Source organism: Cyprinus carpio, chromosome B23 (assembly GCF_018340385.1).
Source record: "Cyprinus carpio isolate SPL01 chromosome B23, ASM1834038v1, whole genome shotgun sequence".
Lineage (NCBI taxonomy): Eukaryota > Metazoa > Chordata > Actinopteri > Cypriniformes > Cyprinidae > Cyprinus > Cyprinus carpio.
In genome coordinates, this window is record NC_056619.1 from 24,590,775 (window position 1) to 24,604,178 (window position 13,404).

A 13,404-nucleotide genomic window follows, 5' to 3' on the forward strand; every position below is an offset into this window, starting at 1 on the left:
GCGCTTTGACGATACCTGATTAGCTGAGACTCAAGTCAATCGCTGGAATAGAGGTTAGTGCGTTTAGAAATCTTTCTTGATACGTTTTTAAAAAAAACGTTTTTTTTTTGTTGTTGCAAAAACTATTAAAAAACGTATTAAAAGATATGATGGGATTGATAATTTACTAATTATATTTTATTCACACAGCTTCCATATAACTTTCATCCCTTGTTCAAAGGCATTCATTCAGCTTATATGAAAATATGTTTTTTTTTTAAAAGGTGTGATTAAATATGGATTTTTAAAAATATATCAGAAAGTCTGTGGTTTAGTTGCCGTGTGACGCGTGCGCATCCCATTGTATGCGCATGAGGACGTTTTTGGCGCGAGAGCGGTTCGCTCAGGCGCACGCTGATTGGCTGGACGCGCCGCTGGACGGATGCATGGGCGAAAGGCAGCAAACTCTTATGTGCAGGGAAAAAGCCGCCGCCGCCTCAGCATCATTATCCGACACGAATAAGAAAACATCGAAAAATATCTCAGTAAGTATACAATAATTATCCACGTTAACGTCAGGGTATGCCATTGTATGCTCTCCTTGCGTTGGAGATGATTTAGTCCGTCAGTGTTACGCTTTAACGTGATAGGATCAGGTGAAATCTGTTCCGCTCGGCCCGCGCTGTTGCTAAGCAAAGCCTCACTTGGCGAGCACGACGATAATATTCAAATAAATGGGAAAAAGCACACGAATGCTTTGCTTGCAGCGGTTAGATGCAGAAAACCAAAGAAAGAAAGAAGTGGAGCGAGTATGCTAATTGAGCTAACTTACATTAGCCTGCTATCATGCGCCTGGTCATCGGTGAGCCTTGTTTATTGTTTTTGCATGCATTTGGCTAGTTGAGCTTGAGTTCTACACAAACACAACACCGCAAACACATCAAATTATGCTCTCATTGTATTGCTCTCTCTCTCTCTCTCAGTGTTTTTGTACTGTTACAATTTCGAAATGATCTTAAAGCGAGGCAAACAGTACCAATCAATGGGACTTCTGTAGCTAAATGTTAGCAGTGCAGCTAGCACTGTTTTTAAATCCGTTTATTTCGTATTTTGGAATAAATGCATTGGGAATTAGATCGCATATGGCATGCGACGTGAAACTATGAAAACGTGAGTCGTGCAGGGCTGTTCAATGTTTTCACATTGTTTGTCCTTGCTCGCTAAAACCCTTCAAGACAGTAAGATAAGAACACATGGCTGGTTTATCGCACTTCTTGTGCAAGGTTGATTAAATATGTATCTTGGTAAATGATAAAGGAATTGCATCCCAGTATAACTGCTTGATTTTAATGAAATGTATACAGACTGCATGCATTGTTGTTCCTTTAGTGTGCGCAATGTTTACTAATAATTAAACGTGTTAAAGTTTGTTTATTTTGCTATTATTATTATGCATATAGGCTTGAAAATAATTTTACAGCTCCTCAACTCAAAGGCATGCTGATCTTTTGTGTGTCCTTTACAGTCCTCTACAGTTAGGCTATTTGTTAGAGCGTTGAATGTGTTTCACCTCATGCATGTTTATTGATATACATTTTGGTTTTGTGTAAGTGCAGTAATGTTTAAATGAACTGTATTTGTTTAGGGGAGCTCTGAATGCTGTAATCCAAGGATCATCTTTGCACTTTAAGAGGTCACGTCCTCCAATACAATACTGTAGGTGAGTGTCTAAAAATAAATATTGATTTTAAGGTAAGAAAGGTTTAACCTTTAAGTCGTGAGATTTTTCTCATACCGTCCAGCTTTTGTTATCATGTTAAGAGTCACTTCAGTTCATAATAAGGTTGTTTTTGCTGGAAATTGAATATTCACAATATAGACAACAGTCCATATTAATGCCATACAATACAGGTAATACTTAGACAAGTGAAATTTCATGATGTAAGGCTAACTAATTTCTTAAGTAACCACTGTCCTTTGTCTTCAGGCAATTATTAAAGTGAACAGTGAGTAATAAAATTGAATTGATCTATTTTTAAGTCAGATGTTTGTTTATATTTAAGTTATGTTTGAAATGAATATGCATCTGAACCATCAAATACACTCCTCTTTTTGTATTTTTCTATGGTAAAGGACTGCCCAACACTTTTTTTCTTTTCCCTCAGTGGGAACACTTTCCTCCCCGGACCAGGGAGCCACACAGGTCACACTTGCTCATAGGAAAGACATTCAGAATAAGTCATGGGAAAGAAGAACCAGAACCGTGAAGATGATGAGGCTGCTTCCTCAGATGAGGAAGAGTATATAGTGGAGAAGGTCATGGACAGGCGAGTTGTGAAGGGCCGTGTGGAATATTTCCTGAAGTGGAAAGGCTTTTCAGAGTATGTCTTCACTGTTCTTCATAATAAGTAGTAGTATAGACTGGGTTTGTGTTACTGCATGTAAAATTCTTAAAATGCATGTCTATGGAAGAACATCAGTAGTTTTTACACTGAGATTAATGGACAAGACTAATTACAAAAAAAAAAAAAAAAAACTAGTTTGAAGAACACTCATTGTATTATCATAGTATATGCACTTCCTGAAGGTGTATCTATGATATGAGGAAATCCAGTGGCTTTAGTTTATCATGCATAAATCATGCATTGTTTTGCAGCAAACACAACACATGGGAACCAGAGAAGAACCTGGACTGTCCAGAGCTTATCGCTGAGTTCATGAAGAACTATAAAAAGACAAACAGCGGAAGCACACCCAGCAGCAAGCCCTCCAGCACAGGCTCTTCTTCGGTCCGTCCCAAAGACAGTAGCAGCAGCACCAGCAAGAGGAAAAACTCAGAGGAAGAGAACGGGAGTGGCAGCAAACCCAAAAAGAAAAAGGAGGTAAGAGCTTAACGAAAAAGGGTTTAAGGGCCCCATCTTAAACTTCATTAAAATGTTATTACCATGCAATATCCATCCTGATATTGCAAGTACATCCAGAGGGTTGAAATTCTCTCTAAAATATGTTTCTTACCTCATTACTTGCTCTAAGGAATATTTCCACCAAAAATGAAAATTTGCTGAAAATGTACTCACCCTCAGGCCATCCAAGATGTAGATGATTTTGTCTGTTCATTGAGAGAGATTTTACATCACTTGCTCACCAATGGATCCTCTGCAGAGGATGGGTGTCATCAGAATTATTTTGCGTTATGGATTTGTATTTTGGACAGAAGCAAACGTTTACAGTAAAGTGCCTTTATGATGGATTGATCTGCTATAAACAAGGATTTTTTGATTGTCGTCTTTGTTCTTTCTAGGATGAGATCCTTGTAGCAAGAGGTTTTGAGCGAGGCCTGGAGCCTGAGAAGATTATTGGAGCAACAGACTCCTGTGGAGACCTTATGTTCCTTATGAAGTGGTGAGTAAAACAGGTCTTTACATATCAGGAGTAAAGTTTATTTAAATTAATCTCTCCTTAGAAACACATCTAAACCAAAGCCACAAGTCTGACCATATTCTATTTAAAATAAGTGGACGTTGAATTTTAATTTAAATCCCATCACAAGTGGTCACAGGAGATGCATGTTGATGCCAGGACTAATCAGGGAAGTGCCTCAGCTGACCAATTGTGATTGGATCACCCGAGGCGGGTGTTAGGACAGTGATGTCAATGGCCACATTTACACCTGCCATTATGTCTGAAATGATGCAAACTGCCCCATTCTTGTTTCTTTGTGTCAACTTTGCTCACGTTCACACTCCTGCCCTGTGTGAGACTGTACGACCATTATTCTTTCGTCACCATTCTATACCTATTTACACCTGAACATTTGAACCCTTCATTGTAGTCTCCACTCTGCATATTTGTCTGTTTTACAGTTTCTGTATTTCTCTTCTTGTGTTTTTTACGTAAATATATAATTGCAGTTCCTGACTGGTACTTGTAACAGGGTATGTTTAACTCAGCATACATAAAAATGTGCACTTTGACAGACAGACTACAGAAATTACAAACCCTTAGTCCATAAACATGTTCCTTTTCTGATTCTTTTCGTGTGTATTTTCTTCATAGAATGTGGCAGAAATTGCATTGTTTATTTTATGTGCAGTCTTTTACATTGTATAGCGTGTTTAACACTATAAACCACATAATCCTAATTGTCTTTTGCCTAAATGTGTTCCTGCGGCTCAGTGGTAGAGCATTGCGTTAGCAGCGCAAAAGGTTGTGGGTTCAATTCCCAGGGAACACACATACTAATAAAATAATGTGTAGCCTGAATGCATTGCAAGTCGCTTTGGATAAAAGTGTCCGCTAAATGCATAAATGTAAATGTTCCATTGGTCAAACGTTTCTAGTTTTACAGTGGTGTAATACAATAAAATAAACCATAATTAAAGGGTTACTCCATCCCAAAATGAAAATTTAGTCATTAATCACTTACCCTCATGTCGTTCCAAACCCCTTAAAAGCTTCGTTCGTCTTTGGAACACAATTTAAGATATTTTGGATGAAAATCAGGGGGCTTGTGACTGTCCCATAGACTGCAAAATAAATAACAGTGACCAGGTCCAGGAAACTATGAAAAGCATCATCAGAATACTCCATCTGCCGTCAGTGATTCAACTGTAATGTTATGAGGTGACGAGAATACTTTTTGTACACAAAGAAAACAATAATAATGACTTATTCAACAATTTCTCTCCTCTGTGTCTCTCCAAATCAGCGTAGCGCCATTTTGGCAATTCTGAGCAGTACGCAGGCGGCTTCTGTGCCAGCAGTGCTGCATCGATGCGCTGTTTGCTTTCAAACCAAAGCGTAAATACACAAAAAAACGTATCCTTGTGGCGCGGCTGATACAGAAGAGCGTAAGCCGTTTGCGTACTAGTCGGATTTGTCAAAATGCGCTATGCTGATTTGGAGAGACACAGAGGAGAGGAATTGTTATATAAAGTCATTATTTTTGTTTTCTTCGTGTACAAAAAGTATTCTCGTCGCTTCATAACCTTACGGTTGAATCACTGATGGCAGATGGACTATTCTGATGATGCTTTTCATACTTTCCTGGACCTTGACACTGTTATTTATTTGGCAGTCTATGGGACAGTGTCAAGCCCCCCGATTTTCATCCAAAATATCTTAAATTGTGTTCCAAAGACGAATGAAGCTTTTACAGGTTTGGAACGACATGGGGGGTGATGAATGACAAAATTTTCATTTTGGGATGGAGTATCCCTTTAATCAGCATAGCTTCATAAAAAAAATCTTGCAGTGTTTACAGATTTTTGCAAATTTAGACATTACTATTGCAGAAACTTTTTCTAACATAAAGCTGTAATCAAATATGCATAGCTCCTTAGTGTTGAATATATTTTTCAGGGTTTTCCTTTGTCCTTAAAAAGTCTTAAATTTAGTTTGGTAAAATTTAAGGCAATAACTGGCATAAAAGTATTGATTGAGAGGTTTTAAATGTATGAACAGATAAACAGTGGTGACTATACGGCCTAATGTGATGATTAAACTTCATAAGGATGTGACTTAAATGCGATCGCTGCACACTCAGAGTCAAAACTCAGTCATTTGAATTTCTACAGGCTGGCAGTTTCAGAGCAATTTGCAATCAATGAATACCAAACATTTTATACTTAGCCAACACTTATACTGTTGATGAATTATGACTGTATGGTTACATTATTGTATTAGCAAGGTCTTATTAATCTCTATGTATTGATACATTAGTGCATAAACTTCAATAAAATTTCAATACATATGTATTGCCCCAGTCTGTTTAACTGAGTAAAAGAATCTTGAGTTACCTGATATATTTTGAAATTGGTCTTAAAATGTGTTAAAGTATTAAATCTAATTTTAAAAACTCTGATGTTATGACATGATTGTATGCAATGAATGTAAACAAAGTCAATGTCTGACGCTGGATCAGTTTGAACTGCTGTAGTATCTGGAGGTTAGCTCAATCATGATGTCTTTTACATCTGGACTTCTGTTTAATTCTGTTTAAGCTTTAAGAAGCTTTAACTAACAAATTAAGGGCTTTTGAGGATTTTATTGTCACACAATTTAAATTAGAGCTTAAGCTAATGCTGATGTATAACACTGCAATTGTCCACTTAATGCAAATCTGTCTTTGCTTTGTTGCTGGTGTCACACCACAGGAAGGACTCTGATGAGGCAGACCTTGTGCTTGCAAAGGAAGCCAATCACAAGTGCCCTCAGATCGTCATTGCTTTCTACGAGGAGCGCCTGACTTGGCACGAAGACGGCGAAAAGAAAGAAAAGAGCGCCACAGCGGTTTAAAGGGCAGAGTGGGGAGGAAAGACGCTGAGTCCTCCAAACCTTGTGCCCTTTTTCACACCGGTGACACTCTCATAGCCAACTTTTAACGGACCATTTAGTAAAAAAAAAAACGGCCAGCGAGTAATGGAGGTTACAACCTCCATCCACCATCTCTCACCAGACAACCCGAAAGGCCATGGCGAACGGCGGCTGCAGCAGAGCGGTGGAATGTGATCTCTCTTCTCTGATCTTCCTTCTATTTTGACACAGTTTGTGTATTTGTGCCCCTTCAACTATGTTCTTATGATGTGTTGTGTGCTAGTGTAGATGTGAAACAGTGGAAACCCGTACATGTCAAACTTTCATTCACACAGTTGATTTGGTAGTGTTGCTGGAAATGACTGAAAATATCAGTTGCGTGTGCGTTTAACATCTAAAACGCTGGATAAAGATGTGACTGCGCTGGTTTTATTTCACAAGCTGATGTCACCCGCTTTACTGATTTCTGCTTTGTTTTTGTTTGTTTTTTCAAACAGGTAGAATTCATTTTGCTGTATCACCATTTTAACTTTAATAATGACCCTTGTGGGCCAAAATCCTGTGATTTGTAGTTTTTTTTTTGTTTCTGATTGCCAGTAAAGCCACTTAAAGAAACTACACCTTATATTCGCTTTCCCCATATTTAATTTAGAACATTGACATCCATTTTTTTCTCTGTTCTTCCTCTAATGTCTTTGTAAAACTCTGCTACGTTAAGAATTGGCCCATTTTTACCACCCTTACCTTTGAACTTCTCATTGTTGCTTGCAGGAGGGCAGACAATCGTCATCATGTGAGTGTGTAATGGGACATTTTTATCTGTTTCTACACACTTTTATCATTATGCTCCATAAGTTTAACTGATATGCTCCCTCTTGTGGCGGATTTGGTGAACACATTCCATGTTTGACCTCATGAACGCAGAGCTGTTCTCACTCACGTGGTAGTTTAATCATATGTTGGGTTCTTATTACTTTTTTAACCTAGAGTTGACTCAATAAAATGGTGTTTATCAAGGTTACATGCCTATACTAGAGTTTTGTGCTCTGTAGTTCTTTTTGTGCGCTTTGCAAAGCCACTGAACAAAAGCTACTCCTTCAAGATAATTTACAACAGGAAAAGAGCTTGTTTTATTTGAAATGTATGGGCGCAGTCCACTGACAGCTGTGGAATAGTGAGAAAGGTTTAGTTTGAGTTGTTTGTAATGTGGGGGAAAGTTTTTAAACAGGGTCGAACATTATGTGTAGTTACATTTTTCTGTATTTTTGGTATGGTTTTTGTTATATTACAAAAGGACCATCCCTTCCGTGATCATTTATACACATGACTAGCAGTTGTTTTTAAAATGTGCAACAATAGTTGTCTTTTGCTATAAGTGCATAGCCTTTTTTAAATGTCCTGTACCATATTGTATTAAATCTAGTTTTCAACACTAACAGTTGAACATTTCTGGAATCCCTGAACCTTGGTTTTCTGACTCAAGTCAAACCAAATAAATTTCATTGTAGTGCTGAGATTATGAAGTTTCACTGTATGTCAGATATGCACCTTCTCATTTAATGCAGTGTTAAGTTTAACCTGAAAAGCAGTGCTGATGTGTACCAGCAGATGTCATAATGGAGCAAGTCTTGCCTGCTTGTTTCTACTTACCAAAAAATGTACAACTTAAGTTGCATAGGGATTCTGATTACAGTAAAAAAAAAAAAAAAAAAAAAAATGGGGGATTCCTGGGTGTAGTTGTACTTTTTATTCTTATTAAAAGTAAAATATTTGGCCTATAGATGCATTATTTTCACTAATGTTTCAGAGGTCATACATCAACTTATCTCTCTGTTTTGACCTAGTCTTGATGCAGCTTAATTTTATTTGTTTCATGCAACCTCCCATGCGGAACATTTGTATGAATGCCATACATTGTTTCCATAGTCCACTCGTTCTCAGTTTCATAGATATTCAATATCGTAGTCATATTTTACAGATGATGACAATAGCCTAGCAGATTTGCTTTAGCCTCATTATATAGACTTCCAGTTCACAGTTTTCTATTTGTATCGCGTTTCTGAGACATTTGGCCTATTGTGAATGTGGCTTGTAGCCCCTTCATGGCCTCAGCTCTGCACAGTCCAGAGACGCAGAGCAGTAACCCCTCCCTGTAATACTGTTTTCTCGACTACCTCAGTGGCAGTGGAATTTTCCAAAGGGGAAAAGGGGGAAGCGGTTCAGCTCTGAAATGGAATGCAGAGGTCACTAGTAAATTTTCAGCCCCGGGGAGCAGAAGTCTCAGCAGATAGCTGAGAGGCTGCATTTATGCTTTATGGAACGCTGGAGAGCTTTCACACTCGCTCTACTCCACCAGGACTCGAGGAATGTAAGATCAGGAGAGATGGAGAATAGAGTATGTGAAGACACATTTGAAAACACGAGCAAAATGACTGTTGAAATTAATTAAGATTAGTGTGTTAAATGAACAGTTTGACCAAAACGTTCCTAAATTAAATTAAATTCAAGATTCTTTATTGGCATCAACGATTACATGAAGAACCCTTTAACATCCATATAAAAAGTGGGATTTTGCAGTGATGCCATAGAAGAACAATTTTTGGTTCCCAAAAGAACCGTTCAGTGATCAGTTATAGTGTGAAGAAAATTTTATTATTCTAAAGAAGCTTTTTTCCACTCTAGAACCTTTTGTCTAATGGAAGGATTTTATAGCTGTTTAAGGTTCTTCATGGAACCAATAAAATAAAAACATTATTTTTAAGAGCATGTAACCTTTCCATAGCACAAAGATTTCTTTAAAGTGGAGAAATGATCTTTAGATTATTAAAATGTCCTTCACACTAAGAAAACAACAGTCTTTTTTAGCAATGAAGGTTCCATGAAGAACCTTTAATGTCCATAGAACCTTTCTAATCCACAAAATGTTCTTTAGAATGTTAGAATGTCCTTTACACTAAGAAAAAGTGGTTCTTTTAAGAACTGTTCACTGAAAAATTCTCTGAGGAACCAAAAAAGGTGGTTCTACAATATTAAAACTGAAGATTCTAAACTAACAATAAAAACAACCCATCCAACCCACAAAATACACAAAAGATTCTTAAAATTTTCAAAATAAAAACTACACACACACACACACACACAAATGGTTCTTTTAAATGGTTATGGCATTGCTGTGAAAAAACCTTTTAGGTTTTTTGAGTGTTTGACTTTCTGTATTTAAAGTTATTAAAATAACTTTTCGTTTCACCAAAGAAAGTCATACAAGTTTTGAATGACGTAAAACCCACAATGTTGAGCTATGAGCAGAACTTTGGGGTTTGCCTTTCCTGAGTGACGTTTTTACCAATAAGCAAAGAGTGCACGCTTTGAATATGTTTGCTGAGGCAAAAAAAACAGTCATTGAGCAGCGAATAGAGTCTGTGTGCATGATTTCTGGGATGTATGTGGTCCGATGGGTTTTTGCTGCGCATAAGTTCTAATAGATGGCTGTCAAGGGGACCACTGAACAGCTGTGGTCGGGGGCTGGAGTTTGGGAGGGGAAGACTGCAGCAGTGTGTTCGATCCACACTGCAGCACCGTCCCAAACGCTGGAATACACACACAAAGTGCACTCGAGTGCCATCGCTTCCTTCGGATCAGCGATCGCCGTCCTGTAGGCCTCATAAGCGTGATATGCGACAGTTTCTGAATCCTTTTCTGAAACTAAAAAGCCTAAACGCACACGCAAGTGCAATTACACCATGATTCTGCTGAATGAATTTTAGTGTGCGATTATGTGCTCCATCATTAAGAACGCAAGGTCACGTCGTTAGCTGTGACCTTTAGAGATGCTTATCGGCCCTCTATTGGGCTGTTGTTAGAATCGTGGAGCCTAATGCCGCAGCGATGCTCTTTGCGTTTAATACGCAGCAAAGCATCGAGAAACAAAGCCCAGCCTCTCCCAGAAGCCCCCACCGTGGAGCTAGCAGTCTGGCGTTACGTCCAGTCCTCCTCCACCCCCATCTCTTCCCAGCCAGGGGAGTGAGAGAATTATGACCGCCATAAAAGGCAGATAATGCATTGTTAACTAATTCTGTCTGCTCAGAGCTGATGTATCCACTGCTCTAAATCTCCATGCCTCCAATAAAATGCAAATGCTAATGCTCGCCCTCCACGAGCTGATATCATTTTTAACAGGCCGGAGGTAAAAGCAGAGATAGGGTGGGGCAGGGGCCGACAGACAGCGCGAGCTTTGCTATCCAGAGATGCTCGGCGGGAGGAAGAAGATACAGTGTGGCGAGAAAGCCTATTAGAGCTGCGTTTAATAGCAAAGCTCTGTATGAACGGCTCATTCTGGTGCTGGAGCTTTTGGAGGCAGGGAGCTGAATGAGCGCAGAGTAAATGTCAGTGTGGGTTGCTCTATGAACTGATTCATGGGCTTTTTTAAATTAGCTTTGAGCAAATCATTACATTACTTTGTATGTATTATTTACAGCACGGTGCACGACGAGCTCCGCTGTTGAAATATTACATCCCTTAAGGACATTCTAATTATAAAAATCTGGGCATCTAAATCATAAATATTCGTTTTAATACTTTCATTAAGATTTGTGGTACATTTTGGTATGATCAGCTTGTGACCAGTGTTTAATGTTATAAATTGCATTTATTATATATACATATATAAATATATTTATATGAAGTATATTATAAATATATATAAAAAATATATTTATATTGGGAAAAATTATTATTACTATTATTAGTATTTAATATATATATAATTTATATTTAATGATCCGAATAATGTAATTGACATTTTTTCTGTATATGCTTTTGTTTTATATGCATTTGTTAATTGATAAGAAGTTCATAAAGTTCTTGCCGTTTTCTTTCTTGATTCTGTTCTGCAATTAACAACGAACACAACACCGTCAATCTTAGTAGGCTGCTCGTTTCTGTGTCGCTTTGTAACCTACTGGGACTTCTAAATATTGATTCAGACCTATACTTCAATTACAAAATGGCAGTTTTCTGTCATTTCTTAATGATGTCTGATTTGTGTCCCTTCCACACGTGCGGTGTTCTGTAATTAGACTGTAAATTCATTTTCACAGGGGGCGACTTAAAGATGAGAGAGAAAGACTGAAAGAAATAATGTCTCACAATGTCAAGCCTTTATTAGGTGAAAATGTTTATTTCAAGCCTTTAAACTACATGGAATTATTCTTACACCAGAATTACACCGGCCCTGCAATTACACATCTGCATTTATAAATTTATTTCTATGATTTAACGCCCATCTTTAAATGTGTTGCGGCTGACCTCCTCTAGCATAAAAATTGACCACACTGCTGATAGAACCTCATCATAGTAGGCCAAATTCACTTTTAAATGTAGGTTTCAATTGCTTTTCGTTTAGTAGTATTGCCCCGGTTTTCTCTGATGACTGTTATTTAATGCTTGCATAGGCCTAAACTGATCACAGCGCAGTTGGAACTAACTGCACAGTTAATCTCAGTAAGCATCTCACTTCTGCTCTGAAATGACACACTTGTGTGTATTCACCGTGTTGGAGAGAAGCAATTAAACACCTTTGAGTTGGCACACGGCTAATCGATTCTGAGCATGTAGATCAGTAGGACTACACAAGTCACTACCACAATCCGTCAACGTTTATTTTGGAAAAAAATATTTTTGGTAACACTTTTCTTTTAAGCCTTTATGTATGTATTCATAATGTACATTATAATACATGCGTTGTTATCAATAATTGTAAGTAAAGTGAAAATACGTTATAATATTTGCAGATTCCCTTTCACATTTAATGCATTATAGTGTATAAAACTGAACTCAATGAATAGAATATATACATATATATCATGGTTACGTATTACACATTTCTAAAATGCAGGTAATTTATATAAAATATTTCTCTCTATATAATAAAATTAATATTGATTTCATATTTCCATATTCCTTCTTCCTTCTATTATACCTGAAATTGGTTGTTTGTTGTGTTTTAATGCATTATACTCTCTAAAGCTGTAACAATGAATAGATAATGTATTATAATGTGGTTATAATTAGTCACATGATCATAGAATGCATTATAAGGTGCATTACGATGCATTAAAGTACTTTTATAATGCATTATATAGTAAAGTGTTACCGTGTTTTTTATATATTTAATTTTGATCATGTTGAATTCATAGATGACAGTCACAGCCATCCATGTTTTCTTCACTCGAGCTTTAAGGTCAACCAAAAGTGCCCACCTGCTGGCCTCTCCTGCATCCCATCATGCCCCAGGGCTAGGAAGCCCACTTTGCATTACTTGGGTTGTTTTTAGTCAGCATGTGTCCTCAAATTTATGATGGCGCCTATTTTGCTTTAAAAGTCTTCTTGAGTTTCCTGGCTGAGCTGGAGGTGGAGAGTGCTAATCCACTCACATTCAGGACAGACACGTTCAGATGCTGGCCCGCGGCCACTCATTTAAACTGACAGTTCTGCGCCGACTGCAGTACAGGCAGCGTGACATGGCACAATGGAGCCTCTAGAGTTATGGCATCCCCGGAGGACCCTGTGTTATCTGGCAGCGGCTGAAAACAGAGGGCTCTGTGATCCAGCGGCTAGAATGGCCCAGCCATGTGCAGGACGGCCCAGCTGGTGAACTAAAGGGCTGCGGGCACATCTGTCCGATGGAAACACCGGCCCATCACATGCATCTCAATCGTAAAATGTCAGAGAATGACTGATGGGGCTTTCAGGAAAGAGCTGATCTTTGAGACAGGGATTCCTCTATTGAATCTCTGTGAAATCCCCTGGCTTTCAGGACAGGCATGCTAGGCAGCTCAAAATAATTTCATAAACAACCCGATATGGTTTAACGCATAAATCTGATGGGGGAATTTGGAGTTCAAATGACATAAATAAGTAAGTTATCCAATTTGGCCTTAGAATAGTGCTATTGAAATGAATTCAATGAATATCACATGGTTTAATCTTCATATTATAAATATATAAATACACACACTACCATTCGAAAGTTAGGGGTCAGTGGCATTTTTTGTAAAGAAATGAATACTTTTATTCAGCAAGGGTGCTTTAATTGAGGTGATGGTAAAGACA

At 38.0% G+C, this 13,404-nt stretch overlaps 1 protein-coding gene across 3 annotated transcripts; it reads left to right on the top strand.

Annotated features, from left to right (window-relative positions):
• The first annotated feature begins 351 nt into the window (after nt 1–351).
• LOC109081372 (chromobox protein homolog 5-like) lies at nt 352–7,808 on the top strand. 3 transcript variants are annotated; one of them, XM_019096359.2, is made up of 6 exons: nt 352–524; nt 1,625–1,699; nt 2,145–2,306; nt 2,636–2,861; nt 3,281–3,381; nt 6,135–7,808. In XM_019096359.2, the coding sequence occupies exons 3-6, from the start codon at nt 2,221–2,223 to the stop codon at nt 6,274–6,276; spliced, it is 555 nt and encodes a 184-aa protein (XP_018951904.1). In that variant the 5' UTR covers nt 352–524; nt 1,625–1,699; nt 2,145–2,220; the 3' UTR covers nt 6,277–7,808. The 3 variants fall into 3 exon arrangements, with proteins under 3 accessions (XP_018951904.1, XP_018951903.1, XP_042606775.1); XM_019096358.2 differs by having other exon boundaries at nt 368–524; nt 2,145–2,360; XM_042750841.1 differs by lacking the exon at nt 352–524 and adding an exon at nt 562–841 and having other exon boundaries at nt 2,145–2,360.
• The last annotated feature ends 5,596 nt before the right edge of the window (nt 7,809–13,404 follow it).

Excerpts from the sequence above, each read along its gene's own strand:
- LOC109081372 (XM_019096358.2), top strand. The coding sequence starts at position 2,221 with ATGGGAAAGAAGAACCAGAACCGTGAAGATGATGAGGCTGCTTCCTCA. Across the intron at positions 2,862-3,280 it reads AACCCAAAAAGAAAAAGGAG|GATGAGATCCTTGTAGCAAG; the intron begins GTAAGAGCTTAA and ends TGTTCTTTCTAG. Across the intron at positions 3,382-6,134 it reads CTTATGTTCCTTATGAAGTG|GAAGGACTCTGATGAGGCAG; the intron begins GTGAGTAAAACA and ends GTCACACCACAG.